The sequence below is a fragment of the Artemia sp. Qi Xiang Cuo genome, chromosome 14, assembly GCF_049724085.1.
Source record: "Artemia sp. Qi Xiang Cuo chromosome 14, ASM4972408v1, whole genome shotgun sequence".
In the NCBI taxonomy this organism is placed as follows: domain Eukaryota; kingdom Metazoa; phylum Arthropoda; class Branchiopoda; order Anostraca; family Artemiidae; genus Artemia; species Artemia sp. Qi Xiang Cuo.
The window spans coordinates 38,371,314-38,399,143 of record NC_142807.1 but is presented as its reverse complement, the minus strand read 5'-3'; the positions used below and the strand labels follow the sequence as shown (position 1 = coordinate 38,399,143).

The 27,830-nt window shown below is 34.3% G+C and overlaps 1 protein-coding gene across 1 annotated transcript in view; it reads right to left on the bottom strand.

Annotated features, from left to right (window-relative positions):
* Positions 1–1,623: 1,623 nt before the first annotated feature.
* LOC148944440 (uncharacterized) overlaps positions 1,624–27,830 on the bottom strand; it is a 32,317-nt gene continuing 6,110 nt past the window's right edge. The window contains exons 3-4 of the mRNA XM_089100200.1: positions 11,686–12,039; positions 1,624–1,821 (exon numbers count right to left, since the gene is read on the bottom strand). Of these exons, the coding sequence (XP_088956326.1) occupies positions 1,751–1,821; positions 11,686–12,039 (425 nt within the window). The 3' untranslated portion in view covers positions 1,624–1,750. The remainder of the gene's footprint in view (positions 1,822–11,685; positions 12,040–27,830) is intronic.

Sequence of the window (27,830 nt, the reverse complement as noted above, 5' to 3'; positions counted from 1 at the left end):
GATGAACATAAGCTGCTTTTAATCGGTGTACCTGAGCTGATTTGAGCCAGTTACTTCTTCTTTTCTCTTTGCCAATTATAATAATTATGAAAGAGTATACATCTTAAAGGCTCATAGATTCTTAGAAGTGCCAAGATGTCCGATCTCATGGCTTCATGAAATATTGCTGCAGCTACGACGCAGGGGCCATTGTTCTGGTGTAACACAAGGAAATATTTTTACTGGGTCGGACTCAGGCCCCATAAAATCCAACATAGGCCTAGTTTTTATTTGCCTTATCAACCAACAAAATTCTACTGAATTATTGCTGATTTAGCTGCATTTGTTTGATTGAAGTCGAAAAGCGTCCAAAATAAAAGATAACTTGGCTGTCTTCAACGCATCATAAATTGATATACTGTACGTCATGAGACAAATTTTTTTGAGCTGGCAGGGGAAATACATAAACGCCATTTCTTTCTTTTTTTTTTTTTTTTTTTAGATTTTTTTCTCCTGAAAGAACAGGGCAAGAGTTGAAAATTCACCTAAGAGAAAACCTTTAATTGATACTTGATCCTAAAGCAGCTTCTCTAAAAGTGAAACGCAGTTCAGTTCTGGTAATTCATAGGTATTACATTATACAACGTAGATTTAAAAGAAAAGTGGAAAGCTTAAAAAAGAAGTCTTCTTAGTGTGATTTTAACCATATTTTTGCATAACCAAAGATTCTCAAAGATATGACACATTTTAATTGGAGAAAGTCCTTAAGATTCTAATACTTCTACAATCGATAATTTGGTTCATCTGACATTTTTGAAGAATCGACAACTTGCATGTAGGCATCTTGAGAACCAAGATATGATTGATAAGTTCTGGGCTTAGATTAAAATGGCGAGGTATAAATTTCAATTGCACGAAATAAATCGCTTAATTACTGTTAAACTGCTATAGTTGAACTTCTCGATTGTGAAGAAAGTTTGAATTTTGTCTCAATTCTTTAAGAACGACTCCTGAAACACAAGGCTCGTTTAATTAGAACAATAAGAAGCTTTTTTAAAAGTACTTAGAAACTTTAGTGTAAAGAGCGAGATGTTGAGGAAAGGGCAACCCCCTCATATACATAATGGCTTCTGTTCGTTTGAAGTTTTAATGTTGCTCCTTACTTTCAGTTGAAAAAAACTTGTTTTTTTTTATTTAATTTTTAGGATTGCCGTTTTCTTAATGAACAAATAATTTCCAGAAAAATATTTTTGTTTTTATAGAAATTGTTTGCCAAAAATGTCTTGTTTCGGTAAAAAAAAAATAGGGTCTTTGAGCCCATCTTAAATACTATTACAGTCATGCAAAAATCTTAAAAAGGTTCAAGAATCATTGTACTGCATAGTAGATTGTATAAATTCATCTGGTCTCTTAAGCTGGGGAAAATCGGGGTGCACGCATCACTTCCATAAACTAAACGTTGCATAACCCCTTTTTATTAATTACCCCGCCTGGAATAGCTGGATCAGGGGAAATCACGGCAAAAGTTTGACTAGCCGTAATGAAGACCATTGACAATTGAAGCAGTCTCCATTCTTAGCTCTTTTTTTCCTCTTTATCTCGTTAATTTTTTCTTGATAATTTCTTCATAGTACAGTACATTATATATGTCGCTTGTTTATTTGCCTCATTTCATACAAAGAGTCAAGGTAAAATAGCTATTAAAAGTCGAAGCGTTATACGCATCAGTTCTACAAACAATAAATGCGGCAATAACAAATGACAGAATAGGCTATTGGTAGTTTGGATTGAATGGGCCTTGATTCTGGTACATTCCCGGCGCTACATATGATATCGGGACATCTGCAAAAAAAAAGAGAAGGTTATTTAGTTTTTGAAATACACTATTTTGTAGTTCCATAAAACTGTTCTTGTTTCACTTTCTGTGCCATTGAAGCCAATTATTTGGTATTCCATCACTGTAGGCTACCAAAGAATTCTTTCACTAATCGCCATTTTTCTCATTGACCAACACTAAATCAAACTAAGTTTGGGCAGAAACGGGGTGATTACTTCTTCCTTTTTTTCGTTTAAGTCCTACATGTCCGTCCTTTTATAATGAAACTTAATTTTTTTCTATCCTATAAAGGTAACTGGATTTACTTTTTGGAATGTTCAATAGTACTACACATAAAGAAACAGTGCACTGTGCTATTTTTTCTGGTTATTAATCAGCCTAATAGACAGCGCGAGCAAAAATCTTTGTCTCTTATGCGAATGGCAATTGTTAACAAGACAACGGCACTCAATATTGTAAAAGTTTATTTTTGAGTTTCAGGATGTCTGAGAATATTTTGGGAATTTTCTACAGATAATATCTGTTACTCTATAAATGTCAAGCATAATTTATAGGTGCTATCACCAAGGTGAGTTTAGGCTACTATGTTTGACACAACTGCATGGATGAAATCAGACTTCGAAGAATTTGCTATGTGGCGAAGAAAGCTTAAATTTTAAATCGTATTTAAAAGTCATGCTCGTTTGGTGTTCCTTTTTTCACAATCACTAAAGGGACTTCTACAAAAAAATCAAAATAGTAGTCTGCCTTCGTGGGAGAATAAAATATTTTCGCAGTGTAAGCATAAATTACACTTTATGTAAGTTTACAATGATAGTGTACAATTGCGACACTCAAGTAAAGAACATTAATTTCCATAATTGTTTTCCTCCTTCAAACCACTCCTTTCAAATTTGGTAATTTCAAGGTGAATAATGCTATACGAAGTGTCACTTTGTGGCATTTGAAGCGGTTTATTGAGTTGTGCAGTCTAAAGTTAACACGAATCGAATTGTAATACGTAAAGCTCACATGGAGGGGGGCTTTGATAAGTGTGAGAAGGATACAGTTGATGATAATTTTATGAACGCATCAGGATAATCATTTGGATAGTTTTATTCAGCAGTTCATGCTCAAAACCACGTAATGAGAAAAGGAGTTTAAGTTCCTTTAAATAGTGTCAATGGAAATTTGCTTGACATACTAGCTTAATGTATTGGGGATGCTATGACCTTGTTAGAATCCAGGATGAGAATCTGATAAAAACTTTCCACGAGTCATTGAATACTAAACTGGAGAGTTTAAAATTTGACAATGTAGAATATGGAGGGAATAATTTTAGGAAAATTATTTGTGAAGGCACTGATGGTGTCTTAGGGAAGAAAGTTAGAAACGCAGCTAGGAATATTAGTGAAAATGCTTTATGCTTAATAGAGAGGTGGAGGGGCTTGTAGAAGAATGATTTGAGTGATATATAATAGCAAAATAAAAGGATGCAAAGAAAGTAGAGAAGGTATTGAAATATGAATTAAGGAGGTGTGAGGTGGATGCCATGGATAAAATTGCTGAAGATCTGGAAAATGCAGCCAGACGGCATAATAGTAAAATAGAGTACTGCATGTTAATAAACTGAGAGAGAACATTCAATGTAGACTTGTCCCAGTTAAAGATAGGAACGGGGCCACAATTAGTGATGAGTAAAAAGTTAAACAGAGATGAGTGGAACATTCTGAGAATGTTCTAAACTCTGATAGATTTACAGTAAAAGATATAGAAAAGAATGAAAAAGTTTTTGACACTTTGGATGTGAAGGAAGATTGATTTTGTGAGGAAGAATTAGTAACAGTACTAAAAGGATTAAAAAATATTAAGGCCCTATGTGCAGATAGTGTGGTAAATGAGTTTTTTTTTTTAATATGGTTATTATGAGGTTAGAGATAAGTTACTGAAGATTAAGAATAAAAAAACATTTAAAGGAGAAATACCTACCGATTTTAGGAAAACTCTAATTAAACACCCCTCTATAAGAAAGATGATAAGAGTAAGTGTGATAATTATAGATACATTAGCTTGGTTTGTGTAGGAAGCAAATTACTCAGTCTGATGATGCTTTTTAGACTTAGAGATGCTGTAGATAAAGTTTTAATAGAAGAATATTGTGGTTTTAGAAAAAGGAGAGGATGTGTTGATCATATTTTCACTCTTAGATTAATAATTGAGAAGTGCCTGAGTCACCAAATACCTTTGGTCTTCAGTTTTATAGATTATGAGTAAGCGTTTGATCCATCTGATAGAAGAGCTTTAGCGAAAGTTCTATCCTTGCATGATACATCAGATAATTTAATTAAAGTGATTAATGCTATCCGCGGGAATAACATTGTTGCGGTTCAGGTAAGAAATTAGGTTAGCGTCCTATCCCCATTTATATGGATCATTCTGATAGACTTTGTCCTAAGGAGTATGGGAAAGGCAATGGGAGAACACGGAATCAACGGGGGGAGCAAAACTCTCCTAGACTTAGATTATGCAGATGATTTCCGCATCTTAGATGAAAATGGTAGCAAAATGAACGCATTTTTAGAGGTTTTGCGAGTTCCAGTATACGTCTGAAAATTAATGTTAAGGAGACTAAGTCGTTTTAGACTAAGAATAAGTGAAGGTGATGTTGAGTAACTAGATGCTCGTTCAAGTAGACATCTTTACTTGTCTAGGTATTATTAGTAAAGATGGTTAGTGTAGTGAATAGTTTATAAGTAGAATAGCCAAGGCCCAGGGTGTTTTTTCACAGTTGATAAAGTTTGGAAGAATAGGAAGAAAAGTCTGCGCACCAAGATTAAAATATTGGAAGCTACAGTGATTAAAGTGGTCAAGTATGGTTCTGAAGCGTTGGCACTTCGAAAAATGGGGGATGATTTGGTAAAAAAAAATATGAGAAATTGTCTACAGATTGTTTTGGGTGCCTGACTGACTGAACCGTATCTCAAACAGTAAGCTGCACGAAAATATTTTTTAATCCCACTTTCTTGGGCTGTAATGAGAAAAAGGTTGAAATGGTGAGGACACGTTCTGCTAATGAAGGATGACAGATTGCCCATTGATAATTAATTAAAGAATGTAAGAAGATTGACATTTATTGTATAAAGCAAGCTGTGACCAAATACATCAGGTTAAACAGTTTTGGTTAACAGTTTTGTAACTTGCCCGTTTACTGAGATTTGGAACAACACAGATAGAATGTTTATCATAAGATGTAATTTATGGTTTCAGAGGTAAGTAACTAGGGCTTAGCAGGATATGGATTGACTGGAAAAGAAAAACTTAAGTTGGTTAGCCAATTCTGAATTCGTTTTCATTGTTTTATAGTGGCAGCTGCAATTTAACTTTGTTTTACATTCGAAGTTGATGTCATTTTGGAGAACGATAAAAATCTACCGAACTTAAAAAATATCTTTGCTGTTCATGTAAGTTGCTTCGATTTAGGGTGGATTTACGGTCAAGAATTGGACCCCCTTGCTCCCAGAGAATAGCTTGGACTACACGCGATCAGAGATATGCATCCAGTCTTGGAGTTACATTGGCCATCAGCACCCAAAGGGTCTAAGGACTATAAGTGGGCCACTAAGAGTATTAAGGTAACCTACCCTAAAATCAGAGGCGGACTGGGAGCGAAAAGCCAAGGGGGCATTTTGGGTTAAACGGCCCTACCTATGGCCCTCCTTATACAAGGAACTTGTTCGTGTTTAATCAGAAATGGCCTTGAACAACGAGTGTAAATTGCACTCCGAGTCATTCCCACCGAAATTCGCGCCACCAGGCAAATTAGTAGGCTACTACCCGCTAAATAAGAAATAGGCTTACACTAGGAAGAGGACAGATATCACTAATCATTTTTTGTGCCAGATCTCCCTGATGCTCGGTTGGACTCGGTGTTGCTCAGGTTTCCACACAAAGGGAGAGAGGCATCGTATTTTCAGCTGTATAAAATTTTCAGCTTTCGTCCTGCATCGTGGATATTTGGGCCAAAGAACACTCACAGTATGTTTCCATCTCAAAAGGTTGTTTAACACCCCTGAAAGTTTTTTGACCTTCCATCACAACACAAAATATATATTTTGATCAGATACAAAACAAAATAACTGGACTAAAAGGGGAAAAAAATACTGCACTGATAAAAGGGATGTTAAAGCCTTCGAATCTCTTTTCACGTCTTCTAAAACATCTTCAAACTGCACTAAATCGAGCAGTTCCCACTCACATGACATCAACATGAATGCTTCCAAGAGATCATCTGATATTGTAGTTCTTAATCTTGTCTTAATGAGCTTCAGTTTGCTGATGGATCTTTCACAGCTGAATTGCGAAAACGAAAGCGTCACCAGATATTCGTAGGCCATAAAAACTGAAGTGTAAGGTGATGAGCACAGATTGAGCTTAAATAGCAGCCGATATGCGCAAATTATGTAGTTGTTGCACGAATAGCAAGCTCGCACATTAGCCCCTCCACATTCAGCTTTGAGCTCATCCTCATATTCTGCGCTAGGCCAATCCTGGCTATTTCTACGACTCGTGCTAGTAATTTTGTCGTAAACTGAGGCAAAGCTTTTTACCTCTGACCTCAGCTCGTTATGAGAAAGCTCCACCACCGCTGCAACGTTTTGAAGGGCTGACTCTGGCATTTCACCTCGACAGACAAGGCTGAACGTAGTAGGCTGCAAGAAATATACGTCGGAAATAAGCTTTCTTTCTTTCTGAAAATCTTTCTTTCGGGCTGGTTGTTATTTGGTCAATTACTAACCTGAAAACTTTTACTCAAAATTGCTGTTGTGGATTTTCAGGTTAAGAACCTTTTACCATGTCTCCCTGGACGCACTTTTTCTCGGAAAAACTACAAACTACTAGTTCTGAGTTTATTTCAAGGTCCAATAAAGTGGTCTCTAGAAGGCCCTGGATCTTTGACACGAACTTGGAGCCGTTCTCTTTGACGCTTTCGAAAGAAATTCTCTCGAAATCCTTTCTTGCTTTGTCAACCGTGTTCCAGGCCGTCTAAAAGCCAAATCTTTTTGTCCGGAGGTGTCTGAGAATAGGGCCAATGACTACAAATACAGAAGAAACAATCGAGTAATTAGGAGTGGTTTGTACTCCGCGAACTTACTCAGCAGTGAGTCGGCTTCAGATACAGTTTTTGAGTCGAAAGAGATGCTGTTTTCCACTGAGGACAAAACGTGCACTGCATCTAAGTATATCTTTAGTATACTTTAGTATCTTTAGTATAGTATACTGCATCTATCTTTTCGTACTTAGGTCCATGTTCTTCGATTTTGGCTTGTAGAAGTTCGTTCATACCCTTGCCGCTGGAATCTTGGACAATTACGACAGCAAAGAGCCGTTCGTGAATTTCATCGTCTTTCACATATCTTAACACGATAGAAGCCTGGTCCACAACCCCAGCGTCTTGAGTTGTGTCCATTTGGATGCTGTACCTTTTTTCACAGATTTCGTCTTGGACCGTCGTCTTGGAAAGAAAAGTGACTAGTGAGCGACGCCCCTTAGCTGCGTCTCTGGATTTTCTGCTCGTATCCATGTTCAATTTTTTTCTGCTATCGTCTATTGCTTTTTCCAGATGTTCTTTAAGAGGGACGTCATATTTCGAGAACAAAAACTTAATCTCAACGAATTTCCAGTGGATTATTCCAGGTTTTATTAGAAGCTCAAGCCTCTCCTGGTCACCATGAGCTCGAAAAGGTGATTCTTATCTCCCTAACAGCTTCCTGACCTCGAAAACGCGATTCAGCACTTGAATGTTTTGCAGGATCGATTCTTTCCGTTTACTGGCCAAAGCTCTTTTTGTGTACCATCCAATATCTCGACAGTTTTTGATTTAAGCCTTTACATCATTCGAAGTGATATGAACTTTCGATTTTCTATGTACCTGGATTTTCTCTTGGGCATGTCTAAAATTGGTGTAATCAAAAAGAAAGCTCAACTTTCTTTCAGAAAATGTGATGTAACTACTGCAAAGAATTGTTTTTATTGTCACTTATCTAGTATCAAGAGTAATCCACGATAGTGAGATGGAACCAGTGGTAAGTTTCCTGTAGTAAATTGAAGCAAAGTCAAAGCTAGGCTTTTCTATTTGAGGTGGTGTCGGCTGGAACGGATGTGACCTCATGAAATTAAATTTCTGAGCTAGTGTCGAATTCTGTGGAAAGAGTAGGAAATAGACACACTTACTGCCAAAGGTGGTTCACTATCAGCTAGCTTCGAGTCCAAGTCACTACTTCCAGTTTGGTTCAGATACGGTGTAGATTCCTCTGCTACTGGATCCACTGGTCTCGAAGGCGTCACAGGATTTGACGATGTTGGCTCACCCTCCGTTGAAACTGGGTCGATGTCGTGTGCTTCTTCGATGTGGTTCTAAAAATAGAATATAAGCATAAGAACACCCAGGCACACAAGAAGTCAAGGTAGGGTGAAGTTCTCAAGACTTCTGTAAAATGTCGCAGGCACTGAAGCCAGGACACCGAATCTTGGTTCAAATTCACTTTTCAACCTTCCGCCAACAAAAACCAGGTTTTATCAAGACTCAATGATCGGATAGGATTTTTCCACAGTCCAAAGCAGGGTTGCCAACTGGACATATTTTATGTTCAAAGGACATATTCCTATGTGCCTGGACATAATGACATAATAGGGCAAAAAATGGACAATTTTAGACATTTGGGACATGAAGTGGACACATTTTCCAAATTTATGACGTAAAACAAATTACTTTCATAAAAAAAAATGTCACTCATCACCAAATGAGTGCTAAGACTTATATCTACTTATTTTTTAAGCTCTGTATTGTATTTTCTGGGGTTGCTTGCTCTTCCCTGAAGCAAACTTTCTGAAAATGCCTTCAAAATTCTTTCACCTATAAATGGTATTATTAGCCCTGATTTTTACTCCCACGGTGAAGATAAAAGACAAGCTGTCGGCTTTTTCATACAAACTTACTTCCGGCTTCCGAGCGTCACACAAAAACCTCAATGAAAAGTTGATAAAATGAAACCTTTCGATTGTTGATGGTCTGAAATTAAAACTAAAGCCAAGTTGTGAAACACCCGGGGTACATTCCTTCAGTTTGAAAATTTTCATCACGGGAAAGGAGCTGAGAGAAACTTAAGTAAATAAAAATTTAATGTTGGTGATATAGCTAGGTGATCAGGTAAATTTTTCGCAAATCATATTATTGACTTACGAATAAAGTAAACATACCACTCCATGCCTTTTTTATGCTCTTTCCGAACGTGATAATAATTTCTGCCGGAAATGAATTTCACTCCCACTCCTATATATACCAGTTAAGGATAAATATTTGCACATTAGGGGGGTGGGGGTAAAGTTTAAACTTACCTACCATTTGAATCAGAAATAAAATTTACAAGCCCCCCCCCCACCCCTAATGTGCAAATATATACCCTGAATTGGTATGTATAGGGGTGGGGGTAAAATTCATATCCGACAAAATGATTATTTTATTTGGAAAGAGCATAAAAATAGGCATCGAGTGGCGTGTTTACTTTATTCGTATGTCAATAATATGAACAGTATGTCAATAATATGAATATTTTTGATATCAAGATCTGCCTTTAAGTAATCAAAAGTGACAGTCATGCAAAAAAATACTTAGAATCTAAGACCAACTTAGAAAAAACTTCGAATCCTAGCCCATAAGTTGAAAAAAAAGCGGCAAATAGTTTTACTGACCTTAGTTCTCCGTATAAATGATAACTTTCTCTATTTTGGGTCTTTTCCAGCCTCAGAAAGTTCTTTTCTTCGCTCTAGTCTCAGTTTTTCCGCGCCTCCCTTAACTTTTCCATCAGTCACCTCGTCCATCTTGTCACAAGTTTAATACTGATAAACGTTATAGCCAAAATGCTAGACTTTTACTAAGCTAAAATCCTTTTACTTAGGAGAATGGGACAAATTTATCATTTAACACTTCCCAACAGAACACCTTGACGCTCCAGTATGTACTGACTCTTCTACTAGCTTTTAACGGAATCGGGCACAGACAGAATGACTCACAAAAATCCAACGAAATCATAACGGATGCAGCTAAAATGCAAAATTGTTCATACCAAACCGGTCGAGTACATCCGTCAAAGCGCTAACCACCAACTCTAAACACTATGACGCATGCGTTTTGCCGGATGAGTTGAAATATTTCAATGCATGCGTCGAGCCGTCACAATGCAGAAATGGGCATCGGACAACGCATGGAACTTGCTGGGTCGAGCAAAAATGCGCATTTTTGCGTGAAATCGTATCTGTGTGAACCTAGGGTCAAGTGACAACCTCCGGGTTATTTATCACATTTCAGCCCATGAACGAACCTGTTTGACAGCAGGATCCGTCCCTTCCTAGGGCACAATGCTGGTATCTACGCTAAATCTGTAAGTAGGCCTATATTAACAGAGCCGAAAAATTGTCAAGCTGAATTTTTTGTTGAACATTACGTCAACTGCACTTTTGTACGTAAAAAAAAAACCGACCGGCCCGAAGCGGCTCAAAACGGACCGGCCCAGGGGGCAATTACCCCCTTGCCCCCCCGCCCAGTCTACCTCTGCCTAAAATGGACATGTAAAATGTCGCAATAGTGACAGTGGTGAGTTCTCAATCGTTTGAATTCGGGTGAACATTATTTTTTATTTTAATTTTATTTAACTTAATAAACTAAAATATACAACACTGTGCAAGGGAAAAAATTTAATTTTTGAAAACGCGTAGCGATTACCCGTATAAACATTCCTTGAAACATCCTAAACTAAAAAAAAACAAAAAACAATCGCCTTCTCCAACACACCTCCAGGGAAACAATCACCATCAAAATTCAACTCCGGTCACCCCTCACACCTTCTATCTACTCCTCCCCCAAGAAATTCGTTGGTTTTATATTGGGCTAGAGCCACTGTAGATACACACAAAAAAATTGTCGGGCTTGACAATCCCCATATTTAGACAAATTATCAGGACAAGTTCCAACATTTACTGGTGAAAATGTTGCATTATTAAATGTAGAAAATCTTAACAAGCTCAGATTTTATAATGGGAATATTATAGACATCATTTTAGAACAGGTTATCAATATTCGGACATACAGAATCTCAATTTTTTTCTTAATGGGAAGAATAACATCAGATTTTGAAGCTGTAACAGAAAAAACAGTGAAAGAATTCGAGCACACACTGGAAAAGGACGAAGTAGCAGTTTTTTTAGTCAGTTAAGCAAAAAGATTTACTAACTCTGAAGTTAAGCCAAATTCCAGGTATCAGTACAGATGGATCACTATGCTATGTAACAGAAATCATTAAGAAAGGCATACTGCATTACAGTTTGCCTTCAAAACTGAGCATATAGATATTTTCAAAAATTCTTAGTTTTTGAGGAAGTATACAATTAAACAATTTCAGAACCCCGGAATCTATTAAAAAATAATGTAAGAACTTTTTCTGGGAAAGAAGAAGTGAAACTGTCTAGAACATTGAAAAATATAAATTTCAGCACAGCTACCTAACTCTAAAGTCCAGATAGTAATAGTAGGCTAACCCTTTCGTCAGGAGTTACAGATTTAGACAGACCACCTATTTTCAAAGTTACAGCAGACCGTGAAAGTTTCAAAGTTGCAAAAGGTCGGAATATTATAACTTTTGCAGTTTTGTCAAAAGGAACAAGCAGTTAACAATCTTCATTTATTTGCTTTTGTAGAAGTTATTTCTTTATTTGTAATTCACAATTTTTCTATTTTTCTTCCACATAACGCTAAAGTGGGCTCCCATTGATTGTGTACTTTTACCTATGAATAGCGTAAGATATAAGAAAATGGAAATAAAATCCTTTTGAATTACCTGGATTCACAAATGCTTGGTTCTGTCCATAGGCTTCAGGTGGATACGGGGTAACCGGTTGATATGGTATTCCAGCTGTGGGATAAGGTGGTCCAGATGTGTAATGAGGTGTATTTGTTGGGTACTGGGTGCATGGAGCACTGTTGTTAGGAAATAGAGAAGTATTTGTGGGATAAGGAGCACCACCAGGGTATTGACCACCTATTACGTGAGGCACACCTGGCTGATGGGGCGCCACAGTAATTTGGTGTGATCTGTGCTCTGACTTGTTGTGCTTTCCTGAATGTGGCTGATGCTGACCATGATGTGCACTGTTATGCTGTGTTGGATTTGGATGATCCGCTGAACGATGAGCTAAAAACATAGTTAAGAATGCTTGTAAAATAAGTTCTAATCTAATAGGGACAATTTTTTTACTTCTGAATTTAGACACATTGGAAATTTGCTAAATACCGTAGTTTTAAAAAAAAAATTAAAGACTTTATAAGCTACTTCTCCAATAATTTCTCTCTTTTTTTTGGCTAGTTTAATACAAATCCCTATTTGATCCTATAGACCAGCGTTTCCCAAACTGGAAGGCACGCCTCCCTAGGGAGGCACAGACTAGTCTCTGGGGAGGTGCGAATATTAGACAGGATTGAAAAAATATCAAATGAAATTAAAACTACGCTGTCACGCAAAATATCCCAACTCTTTCGAGACTGACGGGGTTTGCTGGCCCAGGCTGAATGAAAGCTATGTCACTATCTTAAGATAAAATTAACGAGATTTTATAAATGCTGTTAGATAATCCTTTCAGGACTATCCAAGGACTATTCAGGACAAGATCTTGAACGATCTTGGTGATCAATTAGTTTCTCGAATACGCATTTCAAATTCAGAATTCACCTTTCAAGTTGAAGAAGGAACTGATGCTGCTAAAACCGCATATTTAATTGGAAATATTCAATATGTTGAAGAGAATAATTTTATTTTGCTGCAAACTCATTTCTTGCAAAGTCCCATTCAGTGAAATTTGGGTATAATTGACATTTTTTTAATGAGAAAGATATATTTTGGAATAATACATACAGTGTGCAGTCAATGTCAGGACACAAAACTCACCTTCTAGAACTAATTAAGATGAAAACACCCAATTTTCTCTGGTCTCACTGCAGGGTCTACAAAGTAGCTGTTATATAATATTAAAAAAAAAATAGGTTTTTTCAGCTCAAAGTAAGGAGCAACATTAAAACTTAAAACGAACAGAAATTATTAAGTACATGAGAGGGGTCGTCCTCTCCTCAATAACTCGCTCTTTACTCTAAAGCTTGATTTTTCGTTCCAGTTACTTAAGAATGACTCCTAAATCACAAAGACAGTTTAATTAGAAGAAAGAGTTCTTCTAAAAGTTCTAAAAAAAAACTTTAGCGTAAAGAGCGAGGTATTGAGGAGCGGGTGACCCCTTCATATACGTAGTAACTTCTGTTCGTTTTAAGTTTTAATGTTGCTCTTTACTTTCAGTTGAAAAAACGTTTCGTTTTTATTTAATTTCTGATTTGTTTTTTAGATAATGCTGGGAAATCCAACTCCCCCTCCATGGAACATTCCCTTCCCCCATGAAAAATACCTCCATGGAAAGATCCTCCCACGTAACCCCTCTCCACCATAAAAATTCCCCCTTAAAAACGTCTGTGTGCTTTCCAATATCCAATACAATATGTAAACCACTGTATAAAGATAATTAGCAGTAAGTTTACCGCAGATGATTTCTGGCTCTTCATTCTCGGTGCGAACAAACAGCTCCTCCCATATACTCTTTCATTAGCGCGTACAAACAGCTCCTCTCATTTGATCTGCCATCAGCGGTCCAATTACCCTGGAGCACGTATTTTGGCAGAAACTTTCTCAAAATGCTGAAACCAACTCTAGACTTCGAAACCTACTTGTAATTCTTATAAACATCTAATAATAACATTGCACTACTAATTACCCATTTTCATATATGTATTGGAATAAATTAGTTTAAAATTAGTTTCTATAAAATTTAGTCTTCCAACGTTGAAGCCAAGTTTCCGTTCCAGAGAAATCTGACCTGTCTACTCGTGAAGAGATCTAATGTCGCTTATATTTTACGTTCTCCGGAGCACTCGCAGCTCGGTCCGGGTTTTTGTAATGGGTGAGATAGGGGACGATCATACTGTCTAATATTTATATACTGTGATGTAAACAATGGGCAAATTTCACAGATTCAGCCCTTCCCCCGGGGCTGTGGGGAGGTCAAGTCATCCTCAAAGAAATCACTATTAGATTTTTCGATTATGCCGAAAAAATGGTTAGCTCAAAATTCTCATCGGGCGACTTTGGGGAAACAATGAGTGTAGGAGGGGGGCTAGCTGACCTCCAATATTTTCCATCATTTGAAAAGGGCACTAGAGCTTTTGATTTCTGATCAAATGAGCCCTCTCCAGATCTTATGTGATTACTAGTTCGATACGATCACCCCAGGGGGAAAATAACAACAAACAAACAAATAAACACTCATCTGTGATCTTTATTACGGCACAAAAAATGTAAATTACACATTTTTGTACATAAGAACTTGAAACCTTTACAGTAGAATTTTCTGGTATACTAAATCTGATTGTGTCATTTTCATTAAGATCACTTGATCTTTTGGGGGTGTTTCCCCTTTTTAAAAAATTGGGCAAATTGTCTCAGGCTCTTAACTGTGGCTCGTTAACCACAAAATGTGGTTAATATTTTTCATTGCAGCCTAGGACTCATCAGCGAGAGAAAAAAAAAGGCCAAGCTACTTAATGCTAATATTTACGATCAACAACATCATTTTTGGAGGACGGCAATTCTTTTATCTCTGTTTCAACCCCTCTCTGAGCTATTGATCGGTAACTGTCAACTTCATTAGCTTCCCATAATCTCCTTTTTCTGTCTAGTCCCACTTCCAATGCTCTCAGTTGCGGCAACTTAAACAACCAGATTAACTTTTGAGACGTTTACCTACAATTTTTTTTATTATCTACCAGGCACACTTCAAACAAGTCTATGTTTTCAAAAACCACTCCCTAAAAAGAAAAGCCGTTATAAAAGGCGTCCTCCCACCATAGGAAGCCCTTCTTACGGTGGCTTCTCTTCCCATATATTAACTTTTCCAAGTGGTCATGTTGTGTCTCGCACACACAAAGAAAACCCCTGAATTCTCAAAAACGATAATAACACAAATAAAACTGTTTTTTTACACAAATAGTTTACTCAATACATACAAATAACACAAATAAACATGAAAGGAAATTATAATAATAATACGTAATAAATTTACCATCCAACTTTTCTCTATAAATTTTACTTCGGTAGCTAATTAAACAACCAACACCAAACAAATTTAACCTCATAAAAAGACAGGCAACACTTTATACACTCTCATACACGACTCACACCTTTCATTAAATTCACATTCCAATCCACTCAATATCTACAAATTCAACTCCGTCTACTCGGTATCAGTAGTATGTATATAACGGTTCCGACAAGACAGGTACCCATACAGCTATAAAAGTGCTCCCGTCAATACAAGCAGACAGTGTAATGACCGGAATTCAACCACCGTGAAAATTCGTGATGTTTCTGTTCAAAGTGCGTGACGTTTCCTTTGTTTGAAATTGTGAAATTCTTTTTGTAATTTAATTTGTTAGGCGTGGTTGACTTATGTTTAACCTTGAACTAATTTACATAAATTAATTTATTATTAATTAATTTAAATAATTACGTTAATTTACATAATTACATTAATTTACATAATTACATTAATTATTATTATTTTTTTTAATAGTTTTTTTTATTGATGTCATTTTATTGTACTCTAATGATGATATTTTTCTTTTCCAATGATACGATTTTTTACATTCTGAGCATCTTCCCATTTATTTATATGAAATTTGTGTTTGATGTAGGAATCGAACGTGAGACCCGTGATTTCCTAAGGTAAAAGAACGACACGTTAATCGACTAAACCAACAAGCCATTGAACATATTATGATTTTAGAAATACATCCAATGAATTGTTTCTGGGACATTGCCCAACTGATGTTAAGCATCACAATATCGCAACCCTCCAACCCCTATGCCTCCACCCTCCCTCCCACCAACACCCTCCCCCCCCAACTTTTATTTTTCTTAAACACGATTGGCTGAAATAAAAGTATAACTGTTAAAATCACAACTGAATGTCATTAAATAATTCCTTTTTTTTGTTAAAAACATTTGGATTAAATAAAAGTTTAACTCATTAACCCATACCTCATGTTCATTAGATAGTTCATTTGTTTTTTTTTGTTAAAAATAATTTGCTGTACTAAGAGCGGAACTTTTAAACTCACAACTCAAGGTCATTAAATTGTTCTTTTGTTGTTTTTTTTTGTTAAACACGAACTATTGTAGAAAATAATTTCAAAGTACCAAGTCACATGATAGTTACGCTATTATAGAAAATAATTTCAAAGTACCATTTCACATGATAGTTACGCTATTGCATAAAACAATTTCAAAATACCAAGTCACATGATAGTTACGTTACTATAGAAAAAAATTTCAAAATACCAAGTCACATGATAGTTACGCTATTGTAGAAAATAATTTCAAAGTACCAAGTCACATAATAGTTACACTATTATAGAAAATAATTTCAAAGTACCAAGTCACATGATAGTTACGCTATTACAGAAAATAATTTCAAAGTACCAAGTCAGATGATAGTTACGCTATTGTAGAATATGATATCAAAGTACCAAGTGATATGATAGTTCCGCTATTTTAGAAAATAATTTCGACGTACCAAGTCACATTAAAGTTACTATATCGTAGAAAATAATTTCAAGGTACCAAGTATCAGGAGAGTTACGCTATTATATAAAATAATATCAAACTATCAAGTCAAATGATAGTTACGTTCTATTATAAAATAATGTAAAATTACCAAGAAACAGGAAAGGTACGATATAATAGAAAATAATATGAAAGGGCCAAGTCCCTATATATATTCGCTCTCGCGGAAAAGGATATCACAACGCCTAGTAAGTTCATTTTTTCGCTAGTACTTAATATCAATTCAAAGCATCAGGTAAATAGATACATACGCGTATATTGACGAATAAATCAAATTAACAAATACCTTTATAGTAACGCGCTTGAATAACATAGTTACAATGAAAAAAGTCAAATGATAGTTACGCTTTTGTAGAAAATAATTTAAAAGTACCAAGTCACATAATATTTACGCTATTATAGAAAATAATTTCAAAGTACCAACTCACATGATAGTTACGCTATTGTAGAAAATAAATACAAAGTACCAATTCACAGGATAGTTACGCTATTTTAGAAAAGAATTGCAAAGTACCAAGTGACATAATAGTTACACTACCGTAGAAAATAATTTCAAAGTACCGAGTCACATGATAGTTACGCTATTGTATAAAATAATTTCAAAGTACCAAGTCACATGATAGTTACGCTAACATAGAAAATAATTTCAAAGTACCAAGTCACATGATAGTTACGCTATTATAGAAAATAATTTCAAAGTACCAAGTCACAAGATAGTTAAGATATTATAGAAAATAATTTCAAAGTACCAAGTCACACGATAGTTACGTTATTATAGAAAATAATTTCAAAGTACCAAGTCACATGATAGTTATGCTATTATAAAAAATAATTTCAATGTACCAAGTCACATGATAGTTACGCTATTGTATAAAATAATTTCAAAGTACCAAGTCAGATGATAGTTTTGCTATTGTAGAAAATAATTTCAAAGTACGAAGTCACATGATAGTTACGCTATTTTAGAAAATAATTTCAAAGTACCAAGTCACATGATAGTTACGCTGTTGTAGAAAATAATTTCAAAGTACCAAGTCACATGATAGTTACGCTATTATAGAAAATAATATCAAAGTACCAAGTCACATGATAGTTACGCTATCTTAGAAAATAATTTCAAAGGACCAAGTCACATGATAGTTACGCTATTGTAGAAAATAATTTCAAAGTACCAAGTCACATGATAGTTACGCTATTTTAGAAAATAATTTCAAAGTACCAATTCACATGATAGTTACGCTATTGTAGAAAATAATTTCAAAGTACCAACTAACATGATAGTTACGTTATTATAGAAAATAATTTCAAAGTACCAAGTCACATGATAGTTACGCTATTGTATAAAATAATTTCAAAGTACAAAGTCACATGATAGTTACGCTATTGTAGAAAATAATTTCAAAGTACCCAGTCACATGATAGTTACGCTATTGTAGAAAATAATTTCAAAGTACCAAGTCACATGATAGTTACGTTATTATAGAAAATAATTTCAAAGTACCAAGTCACATGATAGTTACGCTATTATAGAAAATAATTTCAAAGCACCAAGTCACATGATAGTTACACTAATATAGAAAATAATTTCAAAGTACCAAGTCACATGATAGTTACGCTATTGTAGCAAATAATTTTAAAGTACCAAGTCACATGATAGTTACGCTATTATAGAAAATAATTTCAAAGTACCAAGTCACATGATAGTTACGCTATTGTAGAAAATAATTTCAAAGTACCAAGTCACATGATAGTTATACTATTATAGAAAATAATTTCAAAGTACCAAGTCACATGATAGTTACACTATTGTAGAAAATAATTTCAAAGTACCAAGTCACATGATAGTTACGCTATTATAGAAAATAATTTCAAAGTACCAAGTCACATGATAGTTACGCTATCGTAGAAAATAATTTCAAAGTACCAAGTCACATGATAGTTACGCTATTATAGAAAATAATATCAAAGTAACCATTCACATGATAGTTACGCTATTTTAGAAAATAATTTCAAAGTACCAACTCACATGATAGTTACGCTATTGTATAAAATAAATTCAAAGTACCAAGTCACATGATAGTTACGCTATTATAGAAAATAATCTCAAAGTACCAAGTGACATGATAGTTACGCTATTGTAGAAAATAATTTCAAAGGACCGAGTCACATGATAGATACGCTAGTGTAAATAATAATTTAAAAGTACCAAGTCACATTATAGTTACTCTATTCTAGAGAATCATATCAAAGTCCCAACTCACAGGATATTTACGCTCGTTTAGAAAATAATATCAAACTACCAACTCACGTGATAGTTACGTTATGATGTAAAATAATTTCGAAGCACCAAGTCACATTATAGTTACACTATAGTAGAAAATAATTTCAAGGTACCATCTAACATGATAGTTACGATATTATATAAAATAATATCAAAGTACCATGTCACAAGATAGTTACGCTATTGTAGAAAATAATTTAAAAGTACCATGTCAATTGATAGTTACGCTATTCTAGAAAATAATTTCAAAGTACCAAGCCACATAATAGTTACTCTAACGTAGAAAATAATTTCAAAGTACCGAGTCACATGATAGTTACGATATTATAGAAAATTATTTAAAAGTACCAAGTCACATTATAGTTACGCTATCTTAAAAAATAATTTCAAAGTACCAAGTCACATGATAGTTACGCTATTAGATAAAATAATATCAAAGTACCCAGTCACATGATAGTTACGCTATTGTAGAAAATAATTTCATAGTACCAAGTCATATGATAGATACGTTATTATAGAAAATAAATTCAAAGTATCCAGTCACATGATAGTTACACAATTATAGAAAATAATTTCAAAGTACCATGTCACATGATAGTTAAGCTATTGTAAAAAATAATTTCAAAGTACCAAGTCACATGATAGTTACGCTATTGTAGAAAATAATTTCAAAGTACCAAGTCACATTATAGTTACGATATTTTATAAAAAAAATCTCAAAGTACCAAGTCACATGATAGTTACGATATTGTATAAAATAATTTCAAAGTACAAAGTCACATGATAGTTACAATATTATAGAAAATAATTTCAAAGTACCAAGTCACTTGATAGTTACGCTATCGTAGAAAATAATTTCAAAGTACCGAGTCACATGATAGCTACGCTATTGTAGAAAATAATTTCAAAGTACCAAGTCACATGATAGTTACGCTAATATAGAAAATAATTTCAAAGTACCAAGTCACATGATAGTTACGTTATTGTAGAAAATAATTTCAAAGTACCAACTCATATGATAGTTACGTTATTATAGAAAATAATTTCAAACTACCTAGTCACATGATAGTTATGCTATTATAGAATATAAATTCAAAATACCAAATCACCTGATAGCTACGTTGTTAAAGAAAATAATTTAAAAATACCATGTCACATGAGTTACTCGTTTATAGAAAATAATTTCAAAATACCAAGCCACAGGATAGTTCAGATCTTATGTCAAAATATTTCAAAGCATCATGTTACATGATATTTATTCTTTTGTAGCAAATAAATTCAAACTACCAAGTCAATTGATAGTTACGCTATCGTAGAAAATAATTTCTAAGTGCCATGTCACATGATAATTACTCCATTTTAGAAAATAATTTCAAAGTACCATGTCACATGATAGTTACGCTAATGTAGAAAATAATTTCATAGTAACATCTCACATGATTGTTACGCTATTGTAGAAAATGATTTCAAATTACAAGGTCACATGATAGTTACACTATTGTAGGAAAAAATCTCAAAGTAACAAGTGACATGATGGTTACGCTTTTTTAGAAAAAAATTTCAAAGTACCAAGTCACATGATAGTTACGCTATTATAGAAAATAATTTCAAAGTACCAAGTCACATGATAGTTACGCTATTGTAGAAAATAATTTCAAAGTACCAAGTCACATGTTAGTTACTCTATTTTAGAAAATAATTTCAAAGTACCAAGTCACATGATAGTTACGCTATTGTAGAAAATAATTTCAAAGTACCAAGAAATTTAATTCAGGAAATTATGAAAAAAAAAATTTAGACGGGGTTACGTGCGCGCACGTTGACTTATGTTTAACCTTGAACTAATTTACATAAATTAATTTATTATTAATTAATTCAAATAATTACATTAATTTACATAATTACATTAATTTACATAATTACATTAATAATTTTTCATGTGACTTGGTACTTCGAAATTATTTTCTATAATAGCGTAACTATTATGTGACTTGGTACTTTGAAATTATTTTCTATAATAACGTAACTATCATGTGACTTGGTACTTTGAAATTATTTTCTACTATAGCGTAACTATCATGTGACTTGGTACTTTGAAATTATTTTCTAGAATATCGTAACTATCATGTGACTTGGTACTTTGAAATTATTTTCTAAAATAGCGTACCTATCATGTGACTTGGTACTTTGAAAGAATTTTCTATAAAATCGTAACTATCCTGTGACTTGGTACTTTGAAATTATTTTCTAAATTAGCGTAACTATCATGTGACTTGGTACTTTGAAATTATTTTCTACAATAACGTAACTATCATGTGACTTGGTACTTTGAAATTATTTTCTATAATAGCGTAACTATCATGTGACATGGTACTTTGAAATTATTTTCTATAATAACGAAACTATGATGTGACTTGGTACTTTGAAATTATTTTCTACAAAAGCGTAATTATCATGTGACTGGGTGCTTTGATATTATTTTCTACAATAGCGTATCTATCATGGGACTTGGTACTTTGAAATTATTTTCTACAATAGTTCGTGTTTAACAAAAAAAACAACAACAAAGGAATAATTTACTGACCTTTAGTTGTTATGATTTAAAAAGTTCCGCTTTTATTTCAGCCAATCGTGTTTAACAAAAAAAAAGGAATTATTTACTGACCTTGAGTTGTGATTTTAAGAGTTCCGCTTATATTTCAGCCAATTGTTTAACAAAAAAAAAGGAATTATTTACTGACCTTCAGTTGTTGTGATTTTAAGAGTTCCACTTTTATTTCAGCCAATTGTGTTTAACAAAAAAAAAGTTGGGGGGGGGGGGTGTTGGTGGGAGGGAGGGTGGAGGGATAGGGGTTGGAGGGATGGTGGAGGGATATGGTTGAGGGATAGGGTAGGACTTGGGGCCCAAGTATCAGAAGAAATTGTTTGCCTAGTAAGCATCTCAAACTATCGTGGTGTGCATATTCTCATGATGATGCCATAAAAATACCCCAAAACAGGTCACTTTTAACACCTATCAAAAATCTGGTTGACTATTCGAATGTGCTTGAACTTGTTCCAGTTCAATGGAATGAACCTGTTGCGATATTGTGATGCTTAACATCAGTTGGGCAATGTCCCAGAAACAATTCATTGGATGTATTTCTAAAATAATAATATGTTCAATGGCTTGTTGGTTCAGTCGATTAACGTGTCGTTCTTTTACCTTAAGAAATCACGGGTCTCACGTTCGATTCCTACATTCAACACAAGTTTCATATAAATCAATGGGAAGATACTTAGAATGTAAAAAATCGTATCACTGGAAAAGAAAAATATCATCATTAGAGTACAATAAAATGACATCAATAAAAAAAAAACTATTAAAATAAAAATAAAACAAATTAATTAATGTAATTATGTAAATTAATGTAATTATTTAAATTAATATAATTATTTAAATTAATTAATAATAAATTAATTTATGTAAATTAGTTCAAGGTTAAACATAAGTCAACCACGCCTAACAAATTAAATTACAAAAAGAATTTCACAATTTCATACAAAGGAAACGTCACGCACTTTGAACAGAAACATCACGAATTTTCACGGTGGTTGAATTCCGGTTATTACACTGTCTGCTTGTATTGACGGGAGCACTGTCTGCTTGAAACTGTTATAGCTATATAGGGAGACACCTCGCTCTTAACTGTTATCTTAACTATAGTGAAGTTGCGTATGCCAGTTAGCATAGGGAAGACTTCGATCTTTATTATAAGAACTTCATTAATCGAATATTTTAATATATCCTATATGATCTAGAGGTTGGGATAGCTCTCACCCAGTAAGCTTGAGTTCAATTTCTGTATGGGAAAGTTTTACTTATGATGATTTCTTAAGGAACATATAAAATTTATTAATGTAATAAAAATAATTGTTTTAATTACAAAAGGTTTCTAACCCCATTAAATTCCTTCAAAATGAGCCATTGAACAACTTTCTACAATGTTCCAGTGCCATGCTATCTGTTGAATCACTAACCTATACTATAATTAAGTGACTTACAAAATTTAGCATTGGTAAGAGGTCGTTCTTTATTATACATAAAAAAAAACTAATTTTTAAATTTTCAGGTATTTATCTTGTTTGAATTACAAAATTAGTATTATTGGTTAGACACCATAAATATTTTTGCAGTTTACATAATGAGTTTAGCAATTCTGGACTGAAAACTAAAATAATTGGAATTATAAGAGAATAACATGGCTTACGGGTTACAAACCAAAAAAAGTTTTGTTCCAGGATACAATAATAACTTTGAACTGAGATGAAAAAAAATTTTCTTCCAGGAGAGAAAAAGTAAAACTAATTATAAAATTTTCATGTATTTTTGTTGTTTAAATTAAGAACTTACTATTACTGACTAGGCATCATAAGTATTTTTGCAGTTTACATAATAATTTTAGCGATTAGGCCAGAAAAGAAAATTTTGGTTCCAGGAGTTTCGGTTACTATTGAGACAAGTAGCTATTATTACTATAGAGTTCATTACCATGAACTGTTTGATTGCTTCAAAATTCAAATATCTTTGAATAGACTGTAGTATGAAAATACATCAAAAATGCAATTATTTTGACAAAATTGATTCTACTTTAAAAAGTATTTTATTTTTAGTTACAAAAGTGACTAGATGTTGCAATTTCCTTTAAAATGACCTATTATACAGCTCTCTATGATTTTCCAGTGCCCAGCTAGCTGAGCAGGAAAAAAAAGCGGAAAGAAAAAAATATCCCGTTTGTGGAGAATAACGTGGTAAAAGTCAATTTGCTTTATTTTCAAGCCAATATATTTTCTTTGTTATTCAAGCCAAAGGGCGGTAAGTTTCCTTTATATAGGATTCGGACAAGGCGGTTCTAATGGTGTACTTTTTGTTTTGATCTGACTCTTTTTTTAGGAGTTGGGGGGTTTTATATTTCTTATCATTGGAGGTGATCGTCTCTTACTAGGTTGCTAGCTACCGCTGCAACCCGGATTGCTAGCTACCGCTGCAACCCGGATCTCAAAGAATCAGGCAGCTAACTAAGTCCAATGTATGCAATGGTTTGCTCTTCTTATGATCATCTTTTAATATAGCTTTACCACGAACTTTTTGATTGCTTCAAAAATCAGATATCTTTGAAAAGACTGCAGTATGAAAAGACATCAAAAATGCAGTTTATAGTGGAAAAATTTATTCTGTTTTAAAAATAATTTGTTAAAGTTACAAAAGGTTTTTCACCTCATTAATATCCTTTAAAATCAGCCATTGAACAACTCTCTACGATGTTTCAGTGCCAAGTTATCTGTGGAAATGGAAAAAAGATGCCATTTAGGCATAATACTGTGGTAGCTGCCAGTTTTCTTTATTTTCAAGACAATATATTTCCCTTACCGTTCAAGCCAAGAGAATTTTTCTTAACATTGTAGGTTTCTACCTACCGCTGTATCCCGGATTTGTTTGATATTCAGCCTTCAATAAATCCTATTTATAGTAACGATTCATTACGTAACTAGCTACCGCTGGAACCCGGATGATGAAGATTTAACTGATGTGTCAAAAGTAAGGTTGCACGTCGACGATTTTGTTTTGGCCTTATTATAATTGGTATGATAAAATAATAATATGCATATGGTTCTTAAATCATACTGTTTTATAGTCCCATAGGGTCTAGCGGGTAGGATAGGTGGCTTTCATGTAGCAGGTCCGGGTTCGATTCCCGGTATATAATTTATAATGAACCACATCGATACTTTATGTAATCTTTATTATAATTTTTAATATATTGACTTTAAATATAACTGTACTAGCCTATACTATAGTTAAGTGGCCTATAAAATTTAGCATAGACAAGAGATCGTTCTTTACTATATCATCATTACCATACCGTTCCTTGATCTTTTGTTTGGCTGTCTCAATTTTTGCATGTCTATAATCTTCATCATTGTGATAACACATCTTGCTGTTTTCTTTTGCTCTCTCAATTATTACTTCTCGATACGCCTGGTCGGTTGAATACCTTTGCTTTTTTCTTTTCAAGTTACTATCTCTGTTGTTTGTGTAGTACTCTTTCTTCAACTTGCGTATAGCCTGCTTTGATCTAACCATTATTCTAATCAAGAATGAGAGAATTTTCAGTTTTGACTTTCCTTATATACTAATTATGACGTCACTCTATTCACGTCATAACTCTAATATAAAACTATGATGACGTTCATTATTTATCTAGTAGGGTTTCAGACAAGGTATTTCTAATGATGTACTTTTGTTTTGATCTGACTCTATTTTTAGGAGTTTTGGGTTTTTATATTTCTTAGCATTGGACTGATCGTCTCTTACTAGGTTGCTAGCTACTGCTGCAACCCAAATTCACATATATATTTATTTATGAGAGGCAGCCTGGCCGAGTGGTCCAAGGCACTGGTGTTAGCCACCAGTCTCTTCAGAGGCGTGGGTTCAATTCTTACCGCTGGTATACGATTATGTTTGAAAGATTGCAGTGTGAAAAGACATCAAAATGCAGTTTTTGGTTGAAAAATTTATTCTCTTTTAGAAATAATTTATTTTAGTTACTATAGATTTTTAACCTAATTAATTTCCTTTAAAATGAGCTATTGAACAACCCTCTACGATGTTCCAGTGCCAAGCTATCTCTGGATACAAAAGAAAAAAAAAAGAAAAAAAGAAAAAAATATCCCGTTTAGGCAGAATGTTGTAGTAGCTGCCACTTTTCTTGATTTTCAAGCCAATATATTTCCCTTGCTGTTCAAGCCAAGGAAAGAAATTTTACTATGCAGGGGTTTCGGACAAGGCGGTTCTAATGGTGTACTTTTTGTTTTGATCTGACTCTTTTTTTAAGAACTATGGGTTTTTATATTTCTTAACATTGGACGTGATCGTCTCTTACTAGGTTGCTAGCTACCGCTGTAACCCGGATAGCTATATGGGTACCTGTCTTGTCGGAATCGTTATATACATACTACTACTGGTATCTACTCAATAACCCATGCTTGAGGTCGTTCGTTACTACTTCGTCAAACAGTTTGAACTAGGCCTGCTTCTTGTGCGAAACGGTACAATCTGTCTTGATACATCAGTACCTAAAGAACAGGCCTAGACATAAAAACAAATTCTCTCACAAAATGATTAGCTGGTAAACCATGCATTTTCTCAAACGACAATTTAAAATCACACAGCGTTTCTTTCTCTTCTTATGACAATCCACCCACTCATTCTTTTTCTTATAATATTGATCAACTGTCCTTTTCCTTTCAGTATGTTTTATATCACTACTCAGCACCCTAATTTTTCCATTTTCCATTTTTTGTTTTGCAGGCACATTATCTTCAGTAGTAATCACCGGTAGGGTCCCTCCTCTGATAATTTAATTTTTGGTTATGGCATGACTCCCGTCATCACCACGGAATAGTAAGCCCTGGTTCGCTAGAAACGTGGCTACTAGTATTAATATTCAATTAGCCTATTGTTATTATTTCACTAGCCAATGTCATTTTCTTCAAGACTTTCAACCAAAAGAAAACACCCAGATGAGACTTTGTTAAATTTGTGCCATTTTAATATATTGAATTTTAGGCAGGTAGTAGCCGCATGCACAAATTAAAAAATTCCATCGTCACCACAGAGCGATGTACTTTCTATCCTCCGTCTCGAAAGACGAGTTCTGCAGCCAGTGTGCTGCAGTGACTTACCAGCTTGCCTTGGTAAGGTAGTTACTTACCTTGTTTTACCTGCATTTTCCACAGGATGGATCGTGTCTCTATCGTAAAGACAACAACAGAAAAAAAACCTTGTCTACGATTACGGAAAATTCCAGCCAGGAAAACTAGGAAAAAAAAAATCATCTTTGAAGCGATGAGTAAAAGTTTGCCCAAACCTGGTCGAATTTTGGCTTCCCAGCCAAAGCTGGGTGGGGTCCTCAGCCCTACTTGAGAGAGGAAAAAATATTCTTGATAGAATAAAAAAAAACTGGTTGAGTATTCACTGTAGTAACTGAATCAGCAGGTGGGCTGAAGACTGGTGCCCGAGTATCAGATTTGGCCAGAAAAGTTGTTCCAACTACTTCAAAAGTAACTGTTGCCTCTTGGGTATTTGAAGCGAAGCTACTTACTCGTATCCATTTTTCCACAGTCTTAGTAATTCCTTTTAGTGACAAAAAAGGAACTTGTTGAAAAACTGACCACAGCCGTCTTGCGCATATTTATAAGAACTTGACATCAATATCAGTGGGAGAGAAACAATCCTGTTGAAGATTAATGTTTGAAACAAGACCACCGGACAGTAATTTTCAGAGTTATTTTTGTTTAAGTTGAACTTGTACAAACCAGGGTACCCAATTTTCCTTTATATTTGCATGAGAAAAAGCTAGTGCTTAATGCTAGTAAATCAGGGGTTTTGGTTTTCAGGAAAAGAGAAAAGGGAAAAAAAGAGGAGTTTTGGTTTAGGGATGAAAATCTACCTGTCGTGTAATGGTTTATTTATTTCGAGTGAAGATTATTGAATGCTGGTAAGTAGGGCAAGCAAAAAAAAAGATGGAAACATTACAAATAAGTGAATAAGAATGGTTATAAGTAGTTGTTTTAGGTTAGTAGGTGTAGGAAATATTAATTACAGAAGAATGTGTTTGAATCTAAGATTTGGTTGCTAGTGGAGTATAGAGTAGAAGTTTGGGGTTTTGATAGCAAAACTAATGGTTCAGTTCTCAAAGATGATTTAGAAACTTTGGCTTTAATAAGTTGGAGGCAAGAAAAATGGTAAGTATTGTTAAACTAATGGAAAAGCAAGTAGATGTTTGGGGATAGGGCAGACTAAGGCAACTTTTTATTCGTATGGAATGCCGGGTGAATTCAAGGGGGGTCAAAGTAGGGAAGTTGGAACGGTTACTAAAAAGGTAAATTCAATTTTGGTTGATCAGAAAATTCTGATCAAATTACTAAGTAAATCTGATAATCT